The 20283-nt window shown below is 41.4% G+C and overlaps 1 protein-coding gene and 2 long non-coding RNA genes across 5 annotated transcripts; all 3 read left to right on the forward strand.

Moving 5' to 3' along the window:
• The first annotated feature begins 8336 nt into the window (after positions 1-8336).
• LOC121467280 lies at positions 8337-8912 on the forward strand. Its single transcript, XM_041708591.1, has 2 exons — positions 8337-8716; positions 8782-8912. The coding sequence occupies exons 1-2, from the start codon at positions 8337-8339 to the stop codon at positions 8855-8857; spliced, it is 456 nt and encodes a 151-aa protein (XP_041564525.1). The 3' UTR covers positions 8858-8912.
• A 5825-nt stretch (positions 8913-14737) lies between these two features.
• On the forward strand, positions 14738-15780 carry LOC121467282. Of its 2 annotated transcripts, XR_005977402.1 has the most exons (4): positions 14738-14974; positions 15095-15280; positions 15334-15395; positions 15462-15780. It is a non-coding gene; the product is annotated as an uncharacterized LOC121467282 (long non-coding RNA). The 2 variants fall into 2 exon arrangements; XR_005977403.1 differs by lacking the exon at positions 15334-15395 and having other exon boundaries at positions 15462-15779.
• Positions 15781-16550: 770 nt separating this feature from the next.
• Positions 16551-19959, forward strand: LOC108146698. Of its 2 annotated transcripts, XR_001774484.2 has the most exons (4): positions 16551-17102; positions 17153-17350; positions 17410-17803; positions 19046-19959. It is a non-coding gene; the product is annotated as an uncharacterized LOC108146698 (long non-coding RNA). The 2 variants fall into 2 exon arrangements; XR_005977406.1 differs by lacking the exon at positions 19046-19959 and having other exon boundaries at positions 16785-17102; positions 17410-18127.
• The last annotated feature ends 324 nt before the right edge of the window (positions 19960-20283 follow it).

Raw genomic sequence — 20283 nt, forward strand, 5'->3', positions numbered from 1 at the left:
GCTCAAATATTTAGTGGCTCGGATATGACATCTATAACATCGAGAAATGTTATGAGCTTAGTCGAGGAGAAATACAGGTCGTTAAAGGGTGAAATGGTCGAGACCAAAAAAACCGAAAAACCGTTAAAAATTAACACGGAAAAAAGGTGCATTCGACAATGATGAAATTTGCGTTAAAACTTTGGGCTTGATAGAGCTAAAGGAGTCGCACACCTCCCGAAATTTTTGCTCTGAAATTTATAGCCTGATTCCATTGGCGCATTAGTGGACTTTTTAAATGTGCCTGATTCCATTGGCGCATTAGCATTTAGCTAATCCTACTCCGACAAGTAGGTGGCACGAACAGCTGATCTGCGTTTGTATACTTCTGAATTCTAACAAATCCAAAAGAAATTAATTAAAAGTAATGAATATGAGTGAATTTACTCAACTTTTTAATGCTCAGCAAGACATCCATAATGCGACCGAGGCATTTGCCAACTTGAACGACAAGGAAGAAAAGCTGATTGCGTTGTTTGACGGGTTTGTAATGGAGATCACCACAGTTTCTAAGAATAGAATATATAAGCCCAGAAAATGTTTTGTCCATTAGAATAATCACTGTCACCAAAATCAACAACTCTTTTCAATATTTACTTCTTAACCGGTAGTACTCTATTTTTGCCCCATCATTTGTTTTAATACTTTTTGGGTTTAGGTTAAGAATGTGTAAGCCAGAAAGAGTTTTTAAGCGAAATAACGAAACATAGGTTTTTCCACTAGAAAAATCACTAACACCAATATCAACAACTCCAGAGGTGATTGTTAGCCATTGGCTTTTATGAATGGTCATTGCGTATGGCAAAGTTTTAGGAAATTGTTTTCGTGTAATAAAGAGATTTTGATTTAGCTAAAATTTTCATTCAATGCGATCAAGTTCATATTCCTCTTCTTCAAATTAAATAGACAATTTGGCAACTGATTTTACAGTGCGGGCTAACGATATTTACTTTTACATATAGTTATTTAAAAACCCCTATTGCACCATTTACTAGACCTGATGCAAAGTCTAAGTTTCGAAGTTACATTATTTTAGCACCTTTTATATTTTTCTGAAATTCGCTAAATTAGCTGTTTCTGAGCACTTTCCTTTTATTTTTGTTTAAGGTTTTCAGTTTTAGCTCTTTGAATGGCGTGTTTATCTTCGTTTAAATCTTTAGCTGTTAAAATTTTTTCTAAAGAAATAAACTCTAACATTCTGTCGTTCAACTTTTTACATTGTTCCCTTGTTGGAAATAAGCATGTTGTATGTGCTGGTAGCATTTTAATGTATTTATTATGTTCGCAAAGCCATGTTCCAATTGTATTCCCATTCATTTTAATTTTTCTTTTCGATAATAGCTGATAACACTGGTTTATACGTTTAAATCGATGAGACAAAATATTGATTTTTCGGTGCAAATAGACTCTCTGATTCAAAAAACGATACACAATTTTTTTAATGGTTAAAGGGTTAAATAAGGTTTATCACCAAGCCAATTTTGTTTTTTATTTCCAGTTCTTCTTAGCTGAGTTTGGTCATCGATAGCTTGTTTCACTTGAAATAGACCATTCTTTACCTTTCCCATACATGTTTTAAGGATAGGTTTCCTAATATAGATGCTTGAGCTCGACAAAGTTTGCAATAATTGCTAGAACTGAATTTCCGACAACATAAATTAATTCTTAAAAAACCGGTTTATTGTTTCTCCATTTACATGGCGAGCTGCGATTCCTGTAGTTATTTATTTTTTAGTTATATATTTTTGTAAAACGTTTATCAAAAGGGATGTTCCTGTTTTTTAGGAGACAGTCGCGGATTTAAATTATTTTTTTTAGGTTCTGTTTACTTTTTTTTAAGCATTTAAATTTTTTTAAGCATTTAAACAACAATTTTATTCATTATTCTGAATGAGAGCTTTTTAAATTAATTCAAAAGTTCCAAACGCAGTGAAGAAGACATTTTCGACTTTATAAAGTATATATATTCTTGATCAGCATCACAAGGAGAGTGTATATAGCCACCTTAACGTTTCTACCCAAATTTGTCTCACAGTTTTAAATCTATCTGTAGGAAATTTTCCCAAAAGTATTTTTTATATTGCAGGTAAAAAAGTTGGAACTAGGCTGTTCGGATGACAATATCATATAGCTCCCATTGGAACAATCGAAAATCATTATAGCTTCAATGTTTTTAAACATATACGAATTAATATCGATTTTTTTTGCAAAAGCAGCAATGGTATACATATATACTTTGGCTGGTTTAAGTTTGCTTTGATTCCATTATTTTGTATTTTTTTTATAAAAGTACGTCAGAACCATCCCCAGTAGTTGTTCCCAAATGACTTGTATATTAAAACACCGAAGAACACTGTTCTGTCCCCTGACCACAAAATAATTGTTATATTGCTGATATTAATAATAATATGATATCACTATTAATTGCAATGAGAAGTTTTCATAATCGTATTGGAATTTGCATTCTGAGAAGTTTTAAAATGGTTGAATTTTTAAACGCTAAATAACTCCCAAAAGTGAATTTTTGAAAAAAATTGTTGTATATCAAAAGTTGGAAGATGTGGGTGTGTGAAAACTTGTTTTTATATCCGTTTTCCCACTTAACAGTGGTTTTCCAAACAGTGGTAGAATAAAAGTTTTTCAGCTCGAGCTGCTTGATACAGAAAACCTGGTTCCAGGACCCTGCAATACGCAAATACAAACCATAAATTTAAATCTTGATTGCTGAACATCATTTTAACGGAGATAATTGAGTGTCGTTGGACGTGTATTTAAAGTCAGAATGCAACCATGCCATAAAAGTATGAGTTTTTGCTCCACCGGCCCTAACAGCTCCAATATAGGAAACAAATTTTCCCGCACTTTTACCTCCATTTCTTCAGAACCGAATGACTTTCTGCCCAAAATCTTATAAAAGCGATACCTTTTGGTTGCTATATCGGTTTTAAGATCGGATAGTACTCTCCTTGCGCACGCTTCTCTGTGCTCATTGTCACTTCTTGGACGGCCGTATGTAAAATTTATCGTAGAGTCGAGCATTAGCTTACAAATCTCCTATCCGTGAATCAAGTCTTTAGTTCAGAGACGGTAATCATTATAAGTTTAAAAATAAAAATCCCTTGGTAATGATTATTTTTCAATTTTTACTATTTTCTATACGGCATAATAATTATTTTTGATCATAAAAAATAAAACACAAAAATAATTATTATTATTCATTAAAAAAAAATAAAACTCAAAAATTATGACTATTAAAGGTTTTTATTTTTAATACTCAAAATAGAACTCAATTGTAAGTCACGGCGTCTGTGTTAATTTTTTCGCTAAAATTGTTTCAAATCCTTGTAAAGGGTTTACAAAGCCACCCCTTTGTTTTTTTTTTCTGCACTAAAAAACTTGAATAATTCATTGATTTTTATTTTGTCCGTACAGAAAAAAAACGCAATTGCTGGTCACGGCAACCGTGTTAGATTTTATGCCAAAATTGTTTCATATCCATGTTTAGGAATCACAAAACCACACTTGACTTCTGGTTCTATTTTCTGCAGTGATTTCTGTCAGTGATTTCTAGTTATTCCAACCAACTAAAACTTATTTGATTTGCGGCAATACTGTTATATATTTTTTAAAAAATATATTCAAGAGTTAATAACGTTTTTTTTGAAAATTTTTTTTTTTTATTTTTAGAACTCATTTATTTTGATCAAAATATACTCAATATTTACTGAATAAAAACGTAGGTATTGATTGTATTAATAACAAGTAAAAGATAAGGAAACTTACTCGGATCCGAGGCCGAAGACGAGCTCGGATTACAAAGATCAGGAATTCGACATTACGCTCATGCAGTGTTCTTATCTTTTTTAACAATCGCTTGTCTTAACCGGCGCTAATACTATTTTTTCATTGTGAATCGCATTACGAGATGGGTCAGAAGCGTAATTATATTATTTTACATTCCACGTGGAAACTAATGTTTCGGAGTGTCGAATTTGTAAACAAAATTTCAGTGGCAACTATTCGAGCTACCTAAAGCGACATTTGGAAGCGAAGCACAAGAGTGAAGTGGCCGAAACAAAGGAAACACAAGTGGCTGAAAAAAAGAAAAAGTTCTCGGTCGTAATGGGGCAATAAGAAGTTAAAAAAGCCTGCATTGTCCTGGTGACCGTTGCAAAGGTTCCTTTGGCAGTATTACACTACGAAGGTTTCAAGACGTTAACAGCTCAAATATTTAGTGGCTCGGATATGACATCTATAACATCGAGAAATGTTATGAGCTTAGTCGAGGAGAAATACAGGTCGTTAAAGGGTGAAATGGTCGAGACCAAAAAAACCGAAAAACCGTTAAAAATTAACACGGAAAAAAGGTGCATTCGACAATGATGAAATTTGCGTTAAAACTTTGGGCTTGATAGAGCTAAAGGAGTCGCACACCTCCCGAAATTTTTGCTCTGAAATTTATAGCCTGATTCCATTGGCGCATTAGTGGACTTTTTAAATGTGCCTGATTCCATTGGCGCATTAGCATTTAGCTAATCCTACTCCGACATGTAGGTGGCACGAACAGCTGATCTGCGTTTGTATACTTCTGAATTCTAACAAATCCAAAAGAAATTAATTAAAAGTAATGAATATGAGTGAATTTACTCAACTTTTTAATGCTCAGCAAGACATCCATAATGCGACCGAGGCATTTGCCAACTTGAACGACAAGGAAGAAAAGCTGATTGCGTTGTTTGACGGGTTTGTAATGGAGATCACCACAGTTTCTAATAAGGGCAGCATCCCCGAATATGTGGGAGTTATTTTATGCCATAGATCCAGCATTGTGATACTGCGAACAGAATTAACAGCGTGCGCTCTAGTTTTAAGCCATTTTTTTACAAAATAGATTTTTTATTAAAAAAACATCAAAAATTTCGCCAACCTTGCATATAGAAAACAGCTGTTGTAGTTGTGGCACTAACAAAATTTCGTTAAATATCGGTATTTTCAGTTTTTTATTTCTAAAAACGTTCGTTGCGAATGGTTTTTAATCGCATTTAATAATTGTTACGGAACTGCATCTTTCCCGGAGGGCAGCGCCGGCTAGCCACGGAGTCCCAGGCCGGAGTACCCCCTATGCCCTGCAGTCCGAACAATCGATTCCGACTCATTGGACGTCTCACGTCACTAACTTGACGAAAACAAAACAAAGTTATATTTACATCAAAAATCTAAGACAATTGGACGAAATTGGTGGCTTCGATGTCCTTGCCACAACGCACCCACCCAACCTTGGGTGCCCCAAAAATGATGTACGAGGCACGCCCCATCTCCGGCAGACCGGAGTCTATTCCTGGTGGATTAGGATCGGCTCATCTCCCCGCCCAAGGTAACTTACACAAACATCTCGGTAGCTTGTTCACATTAAATTTCGGGCAAGACTAATAATAAAGTACATTCATTATTGATTCCTACTAATAATCTACTCTTTTCGTTAAAAACACTTAAGGCCGATCTCAGACCGTCGCCCAGATGAGAAGCGGTCAAAGCGGCAACAACAGAAGGGAAATTTTTAGACGCTTAAAATTACAAGTGTTTGGCAAAATCGCCGCACGGCACTAAATTGGAGGCGTTTGCCAACCGGGTCGCCTAATCCTGAGGAGCTCCAAGGGAAAAGAAGGGACGTGCTGAAAAGATAAGTACGCTAAATAAATCCCATAAGTCATTAAATTTCGCGACCCAATTTAGACGTAGTTGGACGCGCGGCTAGGGTTCGGAATTAAGCCTCTAATTTTAGATTAGATTTCACAGTGAATACTTGACAATCTTGACTGTATGATATCACAAAAATCATAACTAAAACTTATTTATTGCAGAGTTCAACGTCGGATGTGGTTGAAGCTGCAGCCAGAAGAGAAAATCGCTAGCGGCAAAATCCAGCGAGAGTCCGCACGGAGCCAATTGGTCCGGAGGATAGCGCAGCGTCTGCGTAAGAGGCACCGGAGGCAGTGCGTCGGTGGACTTAGAGATGACCACGTGGTCAGCGCGGGCATTCGTTCCCGGAACGGACTCAACGAGGGAATCTCCGTATCTGGCCGTCTCGGAGGCAGTTGCTGGAGCTGCTGACGTTGGAGGCTGCTGCTGCTGCTGATCGCTGCTGCTGCTGCGGCTGATGCTGCTGATCGCTGCTGCTGCTGTGGCTAATGCTGCTGCGGAAGCTGATCGCTGTTGCTGCTGAGGTTAATGCTGCTGCTGCGGTTAATGCTGCTGCGGCTAATGCTACTGCGGCTAATGCTGCTGCCGCTGATGCCACTAATCGCTGCCGCTGTTGGAGCCGATCGCTGCTGCTGGTGATGCTGCTGCGGCTGGTGGACGACGACCGGGTTAGGTCCGCCTGGTAAGTGTTCACCTTCCCAAATCTTTTAAATTTCCAGGGCCCCTTAGATAGGGTTCCCGGTGTCTTTAATATTTTAAAAAATCACTGTTATTTATAAGTTTATTGCAAATAAATAACCACTCACTTCAAATTATCTAAACACTAATTATGAATTTATGAACTTATTTTTTCCCGACTGTTCTCCTACAACTTAGTGCAGCAACTAAATCAAAACCCTGACCTACACCAAAGTCGTTCGCCATTTTCCCTCCCGCTCTCTCAAGATGGGTCAGCGAACGTATTCAAGGCTATTAACGAGCGAACCGGGCTAAATTTAAATAGCTAGATCCTCTCCCGCTATCAATAGTCGGTGTCACCTCCGAATCTTATCGATAGCGGGACCTGCTGACGTATCGGTTCGTTTAAGTATTTTCCAGACGGCTTCAACTGAAAATGCAACACCACCCTGGATTCCGAGAGACGCTAACACAAAGTTTTAGACAAGCGCAGGAATACTTGGAAGCATTTGGATTTGGACCATTCGGATTCAGCCGGCCTCGATACGGCCTCAGACGGTGTCCAACGCGGGGCCCACGCTTTACGGGAAGTAGACACATGCCGATTCTGAGCTCGTGTACTTTGTTATTCCTCTTTCTAGATCACAACCTAATGTCCTTGGCATGATACACTCCGATCGGTCGTCCTTGAAGATCTTCAAGCTCGTACGCATTATTGTCGACTGTCTTGACCACCCGTGCTTTCAGGAACTTCCGAGCAAACTTTGCATTGAAGGCCTTTTTGAAATCGCTGGGGGCAAAGTTGCGGCGATACACTTCCTGACCTGGCTTCGCAAGGAAAGTACGAGTCCTTTTGTCGTACCGCAGGCGACTCCGATCGTATGCATATTCGAGGTTCTTCTGCACCTTGTCATGGATCACTTGGAGTTTATCAGCTGTTCTCATCCCAGACATTTCGTGATCACACCACGACTTCAACTTCCTTACTCTTGGACGTAAACTGGCGGCCGTTGTCCGAATGCACAATTTCTGGAACCCCAAACTTGTAGAAAACCTCGTGAATGAGGAACTCCACTATATTTGAGGCCGATGCCTCTTGCATGGCTTTCAGAAATGTATATTTGGAAAAGTGACCCACCACAATGAAGATGTAGGCCTGTCCCTTCTTCGACCTCGGATACTTCCCCAGGAATTCGATGTACAGCTTCTGAAATGGCTGCTCAGTCTGGACTCTCTCACTGATACCAGCCTGCATCCGGAAATTCGGGGATTTCGTCTCCTTGCACGCTTCACACCTGTATATGGACTCCCGGACTTGCAGTGCCATGCCAGGCCAGTAAAACTGCCCCCGTAGGTTTTCCGGAGTTTTTCCCATTCCGCCCTGTGTTATCTGCGCTTCGGCTCTTAAAGCCGATAATGCCGACGCGATGTCGACTAGGCTGTGCAGCTGTGCACTATTTTCAGTGCCCACTGTTAGCAAGTTAAACAGTGCGTAATGTTGTCCGAAAATACGATTGTAGAATTATCGAATCTGATTTAGAGGCGTAGCTAAGCCTTTCCGTTATTTCCAGGTGTGTGCGTGCAATTCTTGTAACAACTTCGTGTACTCTTCTCCAGCAAACTCAGTGGTCTCGAAGTCGAGCAACTCTGACGGGTTCACCGTTAGCTCTTCAACACAACGCGAAAGTGTATCTGCCACGACGTTCTCGCTTCCTTTCCTGTGTTCGATGTTGAAGTCATATCCCTGGAGTTGCAATGACCACCGAGCCAGCCGACCCGAAAGGTCTTTTCATGGACATGATCCGTGATGCACGTGAACGGCATTCCTTCCGCATACGGCCGGCAGGGCTGCGAGGCATTCTTTTTCGGTGACGGTGTAGTGCACTTGGTGACAATTCATCTTGGCCGAGAAGAACGCTATGGGTTGCTCCTGGCCGTCTTTATCCCGCTGGAACAACACTGCACCGATTGCGATCTGGGATGCATCGCACTTGATGAAAAAGTGCCGCTTGAAGTCCGCATATACCAAAACTGGCGCAGTAGTTAGGGCCATTTTCAAGGACTCTACTGCCAGCTGTGCTTCTGGACTCAAGGAAAACTTCTTATTTCCCGTCTTCTTCAAGGATTCCGTGAGCGGAGCTGCCAACGTCGCGGAGTTCTTTATAAACCGACGGTACCAACCAGCGGTTCCAAGAAAGGCTCTCACTTCTTTCATGATCCTTGGCTCAGGCATCCGCCTAATAGCTGCTACACGCCCTGGATTCATCCGCAGACGTCCTCCACCCACTATGAAGCCGAGGTAGGTCAAAGACTTGAAGCAAAACTTCGACTTATCAGACCAATGGTTAACCCTGCTTCTTTCAGGCATTCAGCGACTCGGCGAAGATACTTCAAGTGCGTTCTCATGTCAGGCGCTAGTATTAGCAGGTCATCCAAGTAGACGAACACATTCGAGCGGATTTCAGCTGGAATCACACGGTCCATGAGCCTCACCAGCCTCTGTGATGCGTTACAGAGTCCGAAAGGCATCACACGGAACTGGTAAAGAGGCCGACCAGGAACCGTAAAGGCTGTGTATTTCTTGCTGCTCCAACTCAATCTGCCAAAAAGCGAACTTCAATCCACGCTGGAAATGTAGTACGTTTGGTCGATTCTGGACAGGATGCCGTCTATGCTGGGCAACGGGTAAGCATCTTTGATGGTCACATCATTAAGCTTACGTGCGTCTAAGCAGAACCGGTGTTTTCCAGATCTTGATACTACGGTGGTGCGGTCGCTCCAGGCGCTTTTGCTCTCCTCGATGACTCCGAGCGCTAGCATCTTGTCGACCTCGTCCTCGACCACCTTCTGCTTCGCGGGAGACATCGGATAGGGTCGATCCTTGAAAACTTTGGCTCCGTCCATCAGCTCAATAGTGTGCTTCTCCAGACTGGTGGTACCTAAGCCATCCCTCTCGAAAGTCAAGAACTGCTGCTTGATCTCCTCCTGCTCTTGTTCCTCGGCCTTGGAAAGCGTCCAGGACTCGGGATCGGCTTTTTCCTCATCGTCATCCTCGACCTCAGCGTAGTGCTCCATCCTTCGGGATCGATGTGGCCTATAATTGCTGGGGCCTGTCCGAGTGCTTGCCAAAAGCACACTAGAAGAGGATGTGTTCCGTCCGTCCTCGGTATTCCACCGGTAGCTTGACCCGTCCTGTAATTGACCGGTTCTCTCCAGAGGCCGTACGGACTGCGGATAAGTACTTTTGGACGGGCACATCCAATGCCTCGACCAGCTCTCTGCCACCTTTACCAAGCAGACTAACTCTCGCTCCAGTGTCCAACAACCCCGTCAGTTGCTTCGTTAGGACTAGGCCTGCGGCGAATGGTCTGGGATCTCGCGATAAACTCCGCTTCACGGCGGCCCCTGCTTCGCGTCAGCAGGCCCGACGTTTTCGAAATCGGTCCCTGGCCTTCTGCACCTTGCGAGCATCCCGCCTAACTGGTGCTCTGAAAAGATCCTGTTCCTGGTCTCTAGGTAGCGCCACATCCTCTCCGCATAAGGTAAGTATCGTAATGCAAACTTATTACTATTCTTAGAAGGTAAACATTTATCTAACACTACCAACTCTTCTTCTCTGCGGGACTCCTGTCTGGACGCATCCTCTCCGCCCTCGGATCGCCCAGCCGACCGATTTCCGCACAATCCGGGCATTTGGGAGCCACGGTGTCTGGCTTCCCACATCGGTAGCAGAACAGTATGCGTTCTGTTGCTGCGCAGTCACGGAACCCGTGATCCACGGCTCCGCAATTCCAGCAGCCGGCTCGGAACGGATTCTTGAGCTTCGCCCGCACTTCGTCCACCTCGTGCCACGGAGGATCCTCACCAGGATCTGGGCCAATAGCCTCGCTAACCTTGGCCTTCTCCGCCGGAGGATACCGCATCGGCTGCGTGTACGTGGTCCGTCCACGTCGTCCAAAACTGCGTTCCATTTCGCAGCACTCTCCCTCCCTTCTCCCTCAAGTCCTTTTTAATAATCTTTACCAGCTGTCACTCTGACAGTGGCCTTTTCAGTCGAGCCGCCAACTGCTGCATTGCGTGGCTTTAATCGCCAACTCCTTCTCCGGGCTGCTGCTCCCTCTGCAGAAGTTGGTGCATCCGATCGTGCTCCGTCTGATGGCATCGGAACCTATCAGTCAGCGGGGCTCGAAGCTGAGACCACCTGTCCACCCTGCAGTGACGTACGTGCATCCAATACCACTCCCGAGCCCGCCCAGTAAGCAGCAGGTGGAAGTTTCGGAGCACCTCTTGCCACGGGCATTGGCACTGCCGCTTCAGGAACTCCAACCGGAAGAGAAAATCCTTCACCGAGTTTCGCTCATCCTCCCCGTCGAAGGTTACGCCCCACCGCTCAATTCGCCATTGCTGGTTGGCGGCTACCGGCCCCACATTGGCATACAGGCGCGGCTCCTCGCGGAACTCTCCAGGGGAAGCTGAGGCCGCTGAGCAGCAGGCCTTAACACCTCGCTCATCAGCTTCATCATTTCCAGGAAGCCACTTCGGATCTCGTCCCTCAGTGCCTGATTGATCCCGCCTTCTTGGGCCTTCCGATGCGTCTCCGCCGCCTGTGCCAAAGCCACATTAACGGCCGACCTTGTAGCAGAATTCACAAAAGGATCGTGGAGTCTTGCGTCCTTATCGTCCAGCTGCAACAACTCATCCTCCGCGGAACCAATTCCCTCCAGGATCTGCTGCTGCCTTAGGTCCTGCTGCAGCTCGGTGTCCTGTGGTTCTTTTTGCACTTGTTGCAGTCCCTGGCGGAGTCCTGGGCAACCCTTCCGATATGCGCGGCAAGCCAGCCTCGGTAGCGCTCTCCACATCCGTGGACCACATCTTTTCGTCGTCCTCGCCTGGAAAATGTAGCGGCGCCTGAAGAACGTTTGTTTGTTTTGGCTTGAAAACTGGCGATTATTTTTTTTGTATTTAGCGACCTTTGGAGAGTAGCCAGATGTCTAGCCAAATTTAGTGTCGGAAATTAGTGTTTAGCAAAAGAAATACTAATTAGTATTTTTGCGGGTGATGCCAGATAGTTCTACGATCAGCTGTCGCTGAGAAGCTTGTCCTAAACCGAAATGGCGGACTTTTCAGCTGTCAGAAATTTCTAGAAAAGGCCGCAACCGACGCCGCTTGATTTTTGAACTTCCTTCTTAATTAAACCGGCGTGGCAGTCAGACGCGTGCAATTTTATCCGTTCCCAATCGGCAAAGTGAAAAAATATATATACACGCGGTATTTCGGAGTTCTCAAAGTGATTTTTTTTAACGCAATAATTCGAGCAAAAAGTGAGTTGTGTGGGTTTTTCACTAAATATTTTTCAAGTGCTGAATTTTTGATCTCTTTTAAAAGACTGAAATTTTGCGTTTCGGGGAGCACCCCCCTCGGCCGGCAATTAGATCTGCCCTGTGGAGCACCCACGCTGCCCAGCGTTTTGGATCAGCCCGGAGGAGCACCCACCTTGGCCGCATTTAGATCTGCCCCGCGGAGCACCCACGCTGCCCCGCGATTCGGATCCTCCCGGAGGAGCACCCCATTGTAGGGGATCTGCAGTCGCCCTGAGGAGCACCCGCCTTTGCTAAGCCGCAGTGCCTCAGGGAGCACCCCCCCCAAGTTTTATTCAGTGATCAACGAAGCAGGGAGCACCCCCAAATTTTGTTCAGTGATCAGCAGTTAAAGCAGCACTCTCTCGTATAATTTAACGAGAAATTTCCTCGGCCAAATAAGAATGTAGGCTAAAAAAAAAAAAAAAAAAAGAAAAAAGAAAAAATGCCCAATTAGATCGGCCCTAACCCGAATTCAAATTTAAAAAAAAAAAATGTTAAAACTACGCTAGGGCTCGATCTTAACCTCATTTGTAACCTAAAAAAAAAATGCAGCTTGCGAAAATGTACACTTGCATATCAGCCAACCAGGCTACACTGGAAAAAATTCCTAAACTTGTGTTAACGTAAATCAAGAAAATGTATTAAAAGAATGCGATTGAATATTGAAGTAACTATAATTATGTTATGAAAAATTTAATTTAATTATATAATTATAATATTTAAATTAAGTTATGATTCATCTAGTGCGCGGTTAATTTACGGTTCCTATCTCCTGGCAAAAGTTTTCTTAAATTCGTTTTGATTCGAAGAAAAAATTAATTAAAAAAAGGTTTTGAGTGCACATATAATATAATATATATTAAATTATATTATTTTATTATATAAAACAATAACCATGTCAAAGCAGAAATGCCTTGATTTCTTTTCCAGCCTACCTGCGTCGGAAGATCGATCGTCCGCCGAGGAACTAGCTGTGTGAGTTGTTTTACCATTATTTCAAATTATAAAAAAAAAAAAATTTAAAATATTAGCGCCAATTAAATTCTTATAAACAAAAAAAAAATATATATAAATATATCAATGCCGAAAATGTAAGAAAGCCATTACTTCTAAAATTAACTTTGAAAAAAAAAATTTTTTACAAAACAAATGAATTTACACTGAGAATTTTTTTTCTCTGAAAAAAAAAAAAATTAATTTTGAATAAAATTAAAAGTAATTAACTAGCGAACCACTGATGAATATTGAATTAAGAATGAATATTAGTAATCATAAAGAAAGAACAAATCTTTGAATTTCCTTTGAACATATAACTATTTAGTTATTTTTAAAGATCATTTTTGTTTAATATACCCCATAATTATTTTTAACTATTTTTACTATACATATGTATTTACATTAATAATTATATACACCTGTGAAGCCCAGTATTTACCCATAAGGTTTAACGCGTATTATATTTTTATCTTTTCTCGCCGAAATTGTTTTCTCGTTTGTAAATTATCTAAGAAAGATTAAAAATGTTCTTATTGAAATCAATTGAAATAATCATTAAAATGAAAGCTTAAAGAAAACTAAATAACTGAACTCGCTGATGTCTCTGCGGTCGTAGGGTGCACAAGGGATCACCAGAGTTATGCTCTAGCGGCAGGTGGTCATAGGTAGGGTGGGAAATATGCGAGCCAAATTACATCTACGGCGTCGCAAACAACAAATTTCTCTCTCTCTTTCTTTTACACTGTCCCCTTTCAATAATTTCTCAAAACTTTTCTTTTCTAATTTATGCATCTTTTCTTCCGGTTAAGTATCTAGCTTTTGATTTTGTCGCATGCACGCTCAATTCTGATTTTATTAATAGTAATACGTAGACAGTGTCAAGATCTGTACGAGCAAGACCTCCACCCCCCAAGCCGACGAGCTAGAGCCGGAATATTTAGCGTGCGCAGCCAATACAGATCCTTGAAAACATTAAAGTACTTTGCACTTTAGTCGAACGTTACACGCTACAAAAACCCTTCGACCGAAGCAGGTGATCATGCTTGCTGCCTTGTCGCTTTGACATTCTGAATTTTGGTAACCCCTAACACGACTTCTGAAACCCCGAATTCAATGTGATAACCAAAAACCCAAATTATGTATAAATAAATAAATTAAGCTGAATGCTAGTAAATAATAATAAATAATAAATAAATACCACTAAATAATATGCACCTAAATAATGTGAATACTATATAAATAATAATACTAAATAAATAGAAACAATAAACAATGAATAAATAAGAAATAAATAAATAAGGCTAAACAAATTCACACTAACAATTAACTCCTAACAAAAAACAAGTCCCTCAAGACTAAATTTGTTTCTCTATTTTTTTCCCAGCCTCAATAAGGGGAGATGGAGCCGATCACCAGCCGGTAGACTCCGCGTCAGTCGTCTTGCGTCTACAATTTTGTCCAAATTCTCACTAAACAAGCCGCTCGTCAACTGTGCTGAAAGTCGCCAGATAAGGACTTCGGATGTTTGCAGGATCGCATAGGATTTCCTTTTGGAGTTTGCGCTCTTCTTTCAAGTCGCGGTGGCCGAGCAGCCACACAGTTTTATCACAGTTTTTGGTTTAACCTTTCGTGATTATTGCACGGACGACCTGGGATGCAAATCCTTCGATTTCCTTCGAAGAGGATGTCACCGCCAAATCACAGCTAAACCCTGTGAACTGTGCCTCGGGAGCAATTATCCTACTTCTAGTGGACACGCCTCCCTTTCTCCCTACAAAATTTAAATCTTCTCCACCAGTCCGCATCCACGGTGCAATTGCATGTGGTTCATGCAAGCCACCGTTCTAGGGCTGGCTGGAGATATGAATATGCGAGACGCCGTCGTCTCGGCTATCACATATTTTACACAGGGCGGAGTACCCCCTATGCCCTGCAGTCCGAACAATCGATTCCGACTCATTGGACGTCTCACATCACTAACTTGACGATTTACCATCTCTATCACAAATCAAAACTAAACAAAGTTATATTTACATCATAAAACTAAGACAATTGGTCGAAATTGGTGGCTTCGATGTCCTTGCCACAACGCACCCACCCAACCTTGGGTGCCCCAAAAATGATGTAGGAGGCACGCCCCATCTCCGGCAGACCGGAGTCTATTCCTGGTGGATTAGGATCGGCTCATCTCCCCGCCCAAGGTAACTTACACAAACATCTCGGTAGCTTGTTCACATTTAATTTCGGGCAAGACTAATAATAAAATACATTCATTATTGATTCCTTCTAATAATCTACTCTTTTCGTTAAAAACACTTAAGGCCGATCTCAGACCGTCGCCCAGATGAGAAGCGGTCAAAGCGGCAACAACAGAAGGGAAATTTTTAGAGGCTTAAAATTACAAGTTTTTGGCAAAATCGCCGCACGGCACTAAATTGGAGGCGTTTGCCAACCGGGTCGCCTAATCCTGAGGAGCTCCAAGGGAAAAGAAGGGACGTGCTGAAAAGGTAAGTACGCTAAATAAATCCCATAAGTCATTAAATTTCGCGACCCAATTTAGACGTAATTGGACGCGCGGCTAGGGTTCGGAATTAAGCCTCTAATTTTAGATTAGATTTCACAGTGAGTACTTGACAATCTTGACTGTATGATATCACAAAAATAACAACTAAAACTTATTTATTGCAGAGTTCAACGTCGGATGTGGTTGAAGCTGCAGCCAGAAGAGAAAATCGCTAGCGGCAAAATCCAGCGAGAGTCCACACGGAGCCAATTGGTCCGGAGGATAGCGCAGCGTCTGCGTAAGAGGGGCCGGAGGCGGTGCGTCGGTGGACTTAGAGATGACCACGTGGTCAGAGCGGGCATTCGTTCCGGGAACGGACTCAACGAGGGAATCTCCGTATCTGGCCGTCTCGGAGGCAGTTGCTGGAGCTGCTGACGTTGGAGGCTGCTGCTGCTGCTGATCGCTGCTGCTGCTGTGGCTAATGCTGCTGCGGAAGCTGATCGCTGTTGCTGCTGAGGCTAATGCTGCTGCTGCGGTTAATGCTGCTGCGACTAATGCTGCTGCGGCTAATGGTTCTGCGGCTAATGCTGCTGCGGCTGATGCCACTAACAGCTGCCGCTGTTGGAGCCGATCGCTGCTGCTGGTGATGCTGCTGCGGCTAATGCTGCTGCGGCTGGTGGACGACGACCAGGTTAGGTCCGCCTGGTAAGTGTTCACCTTCCCGAATCTTTTAAATTTCCGGGGCCCTTTAGATAGGGTCCCCGGTGTCTTTAATATTTTAAAAAAATCACTGTCATTTATAAGTATATTGCAAATAAATAACCACTCACTTCAAATTATCTAAACACTAATAATGAATTTATGAACTTATTTTTTCCCGACTGTTCTCCTACGACTTATTGCAGCAACTAAAGCAAAACCCTGACCTACACCAAAGTCGTTCGCCATTTTCCCTCCCGCTCTCTCAAGATGAGTCAGCGAACGTATTCAAGGCTATTTAACCCAGTTAACGAGCGAACCGGGATAAATTTAAATAGCTAGATCCTCTCCCGCTATCAATGGTCGGTGTCACCACCGAATCTTATCGATAGCGGGACCTGCTGACGTATCGGTTCGTTTTAGTATTTTCCAGACGGCTTCAACTGAAAATGCAACGTAATCGCATTTATTTTAAATGCGGCATTTAGCCGTTTGGGATTCCCTGTGTAAATAAATGTGTTTTAATGCGCCAATGGAATCAGGCTATATATTGACAGAATTTTAAATTTCAAAAGACAAAATTTACACCATTACGGCGAGCAACGGAAGAAACATAGTCAAAGCAGTGGGACTTCCCAACACTTCGATTTTGAGGGTGCAGACAACGAAGAAGCTGCTGGTGAGGATCTCGACGAAGAAGGACTGCTGACCAATATCGAAATTGTAGGGGTGTGGACCCGATTTTATAATTAAAAAATATATAATTTTTCGAGGAACTAAGGCTTTCTAGTTCCGAAATAGTCTGGCAGCCTTGTTACCTCAGAAAATACTAAACGATATGTTCGTAATTTCCAACACTACTTGTCAAATTCCTTGGGGCCAGCCATCGCCATTTGCGCTTTTGTTCTTCTAATTCTGAGCATTCGTAAAAAGCACACGCGCTTTACCTTTTATAAGTGTTCTTCACAAGCCAGAACTCTATAACCGCCGAACTTTTGCGCCAGCTTCAACTGTTGTTAAATCAACAAGGAATTTGACGGGAGTGGCGAGATTTAGTGTGGATTCGTAGTCAATGCGATTTTGATCGCGGCCCTAACATCTAACGAGTCGTATTACCACGAAATAAGGTGAGCCTAGGAAAATTTCGGATTTCGTCTACTAAATGGAAACGTACTAGGAACGCCAAACTTGCGTGAAACGGTATTGCCTGTAGCTTTTTTGGGGATCTTGGCGGCCACCGCGTGGAGCCGGCGTGAGCTTCGAGTCAAACTGCGTATCGATCTCAACCCCAACACCTGCACCAGGGATCACAGCAAGTTGGCCTTGCAGAATCTTGGCTGACACTGCGTGGAGACGACGTTAACCTCGACTCAGGGTACGGATCAATCCCAACCCCAAAACCGCACCAGTGATCACTGCTAGTTGCCTTTGCAGAATCTTGGCTGCTACCGCGTGGAGCCGGCCTAAATCTCGAGTCGAGCCGCGCGCCATCTATAACCTCCGATACATTTTCATTAATCCTGCCCAGCGAACACAGCTGTCGACTCCGCTCAAACCCAGTTTGGAAAATTCTGAACCACCATATATCGTCACGTTTCGCAATCTGCATGTCTCCGTATAACCAAAGACGTTGTTTTCTAATTTTTATGTACTCTAATCCTAAAATAATACTAATCAATAAGAAATGTTTTATCGAGAGAAGGGTATTGTATGTGTATTTGGCCTTAGATTGATTCTATTCTAACAATGTTATGAAATCCTCACAACAATTAACAGGAAGTCCACCGGCCTGTTGACTACGTTAGAATTTCAGCTGTCAAAGAAGGTTGTAAGTACGGCATAGCCGACATTTTTGAAAAATCTACTCTAAGCCAAATAGTATTACGTACTAAATTAATAGCCCAATCATAAACTATCTACCCATTTTGAAGCCATTTGAAATATCTACTGCTTAGTATATTGAAATCATCTATAATTAATAATTTGTTGACAAATGATTATGCCTTCATAAATATTTATATAATTCTTCTTTAATTTTTTTATGAAACATTGTAAGCTAAAATGGTTAGATCTTCCATGGGCCAGTTTTAAAATATAAAAAACCAGCATCGATATGAAGTAAAACCGGTTCTGATTTGGGACACCCAAGAAACTGTTGCATTAAATTATAACGGGCACTGGTCAGAAAATTCAAGCGGACCAACGCATGTAAGGCTGGGAGGATTTTGAAGAGGAATTAACCAACACCTAATATTCCTCATACCTAGTAACAATTTGATTTCTTTTGGTTTTGTCTAGTTTAGCCCTTAACTCTGTCTACAATTCTAGCTTTTGTGACGGCGCGGTTCTCTAGGTAGCACAGAAACCCTACACCCATTTTTCCTGAGCACGGCCGAACACCGTAGGTAGAGAACGCTGCCAGTTAGCCGCACACATTCCCGTGTTCGTTACAAAATTCACTCGATAAAGTCAGTGAAGTGTGCAGCACACAGCCTTCAACTTGCCGTGAAGAATTTTTTCAAGGCCTCGAATTGGGTGATTACATTGACACAGCTCGACGAAATGTTAAGCTTTTAAGAACGCCAGCATACAGGAAATTTTATTTCATGGTTTTATTTGAACTCGTAAAAAAAATTGGTAAATTTATTTGTTAGTTTTGTATTTAATTTAAAATTTGTTCCATTTGGTTTTTATGTATTGGGTTGTTACTTATTTAAAAACATTTAACTAATTTAAAATTTGTTCCATTTGGTTTTTATGTACTGGGTTGTTACTTATTTAAAAACATTTAGCTATTGACACATATACAAATAAACTTATTTTTGTTTTTATTGTTCCTTTTTTTATACAAATTTTAAAATCTAATATTTCTTTCTTATATTGTGTATAAAATATTGTTAAATGTTATATATATTATATAAAACCGGACAGCCATATCATATAGCTGCCATGAAAGCGATTGAAAAGTTCGTCGGAAAATTCTCGCAGCTTCATTTTTTTTGAACATATATATACTAAACATATTAAAAGTCATTATGTTATCGTTTTGTGTAATTTTTTCTGGATGCAGGTATTTAATAAACGAGGAATCATTGCCACAAACACTGTTGGATGTTGCGACTCGTTGGAATACAACATACAATATGATGAGCAAGTTGCAATAAAAAATTTGGCAGCAAATGAGTGGAGTGCTGTAAGAAGGCTCGTCGATACCGTCTAACCAGCGTATATTGCCACTGAGAAGACACAATTGTTTATGGGTGACTTCTACAAGCTAAGGCTTGAGCTCAAGCCACCTGTTGCAGCAGCGGATAGCACTGAAAGCCAGACATTGATCCAGTGCATCCGTGAAAGGGAAGAGTGCTTTTTGGGGTGTAAGCCTAAATTTGCAGCATACACTTGGACACACGCATCAGACGAGTTTTACTACAAATCCAATTAGCGTAATGCTCTCCAGAGCTTATTTTAAACCTATTTCAATTGAAAAAAACAGTATTTATGTAATTTATTAATTTAAACTTATAATTTATGAAGATATCATTGCAGACTTCACAGCCTTCCTGCAGTACGTCAAACGCATCAACGTTGTTTGAGGCTGATAATTTATTAGTTTTGCAAAGCTCGAACACCTATTCGTTATTAAACGAGTTCTTGCAAGCGAATGACGTAGCTTCAGAGGATGAAACTGATGGTGGACCAACGAAAAAAATTAGGAAGCGGAACAACGAAACTTACGGCTATAGCCTTAAGCCAATATGATCAACCACCAATATAATGGAGTACTGGGATTAAAAGAATTCTTATACCCTAATTTATACCAGCTGATCAAAGTGGTACATTCAGTTCCTGCAACTCAAGTGAGCGTTGAAAAATCATTTTTGACACTCAAAATGATGCTCACAGACCAACGATGCAACCTTGGTGAAGAATCATTGGCTAATTTATTTTTTGTAAAGCTAATTAATAAATAAACTTAAAAATAAACGTACATTTTTTGTTATTGAAATCATATTAAAATCATTTTATTTTAAAAATACAAAAATATATAACAATATAGCTGCAAATCAAATTTATTTGGTTGAAATAAAATAAATATCACTGAAATATTAATATAACAAGTAGTCCTCAAGTGTGGTTTTGTGATTCCTAAACACGTATATAAAACAATTTTGGCGAAAAATCTAACATAGTTGTCGTGACAAATAATTGCGTTTTTTTCTGTACGGACAAAATAAAAATCGATGAATTAATTAATTTTGTTTATTGCAGAAAAGAAAACAAAGTTAGGGGGTATCTTTGTGATCTCTT

This window comes from Drosophila elegans, unplaced genomic scaffold (assembly GCF_018152505.1).
Source record: "Drosophila elegans isolate 14027-0461.03 unplaced genomic scaffold, ASM1815250v1 contig_336, whole genome shotgun sequence".
Taxonomy (NCBI): domain Eukaryota; kingdom Metazoa; phylum Arthropoda; class Insecta; order Diptera; family Drosophilidae; genus Drosophila; species Drosophila elegans.

Coding starts and splice junctions, on each gene's coding strand:
- LOC121467280 (XM_041708591.1), top strand. CDS start 8,337: ATGGGTTGCTCCTGGCCGTCTTTATCCCGCTGGAACAACACTGCACCG. Junction 8,717..8,781: donor CCACCCACTATGAAGCCGAG/GTAGGTCAAAGA, acceptor TGCTTCTTTCAG/GCATTCAGCGACTCGGCGAA.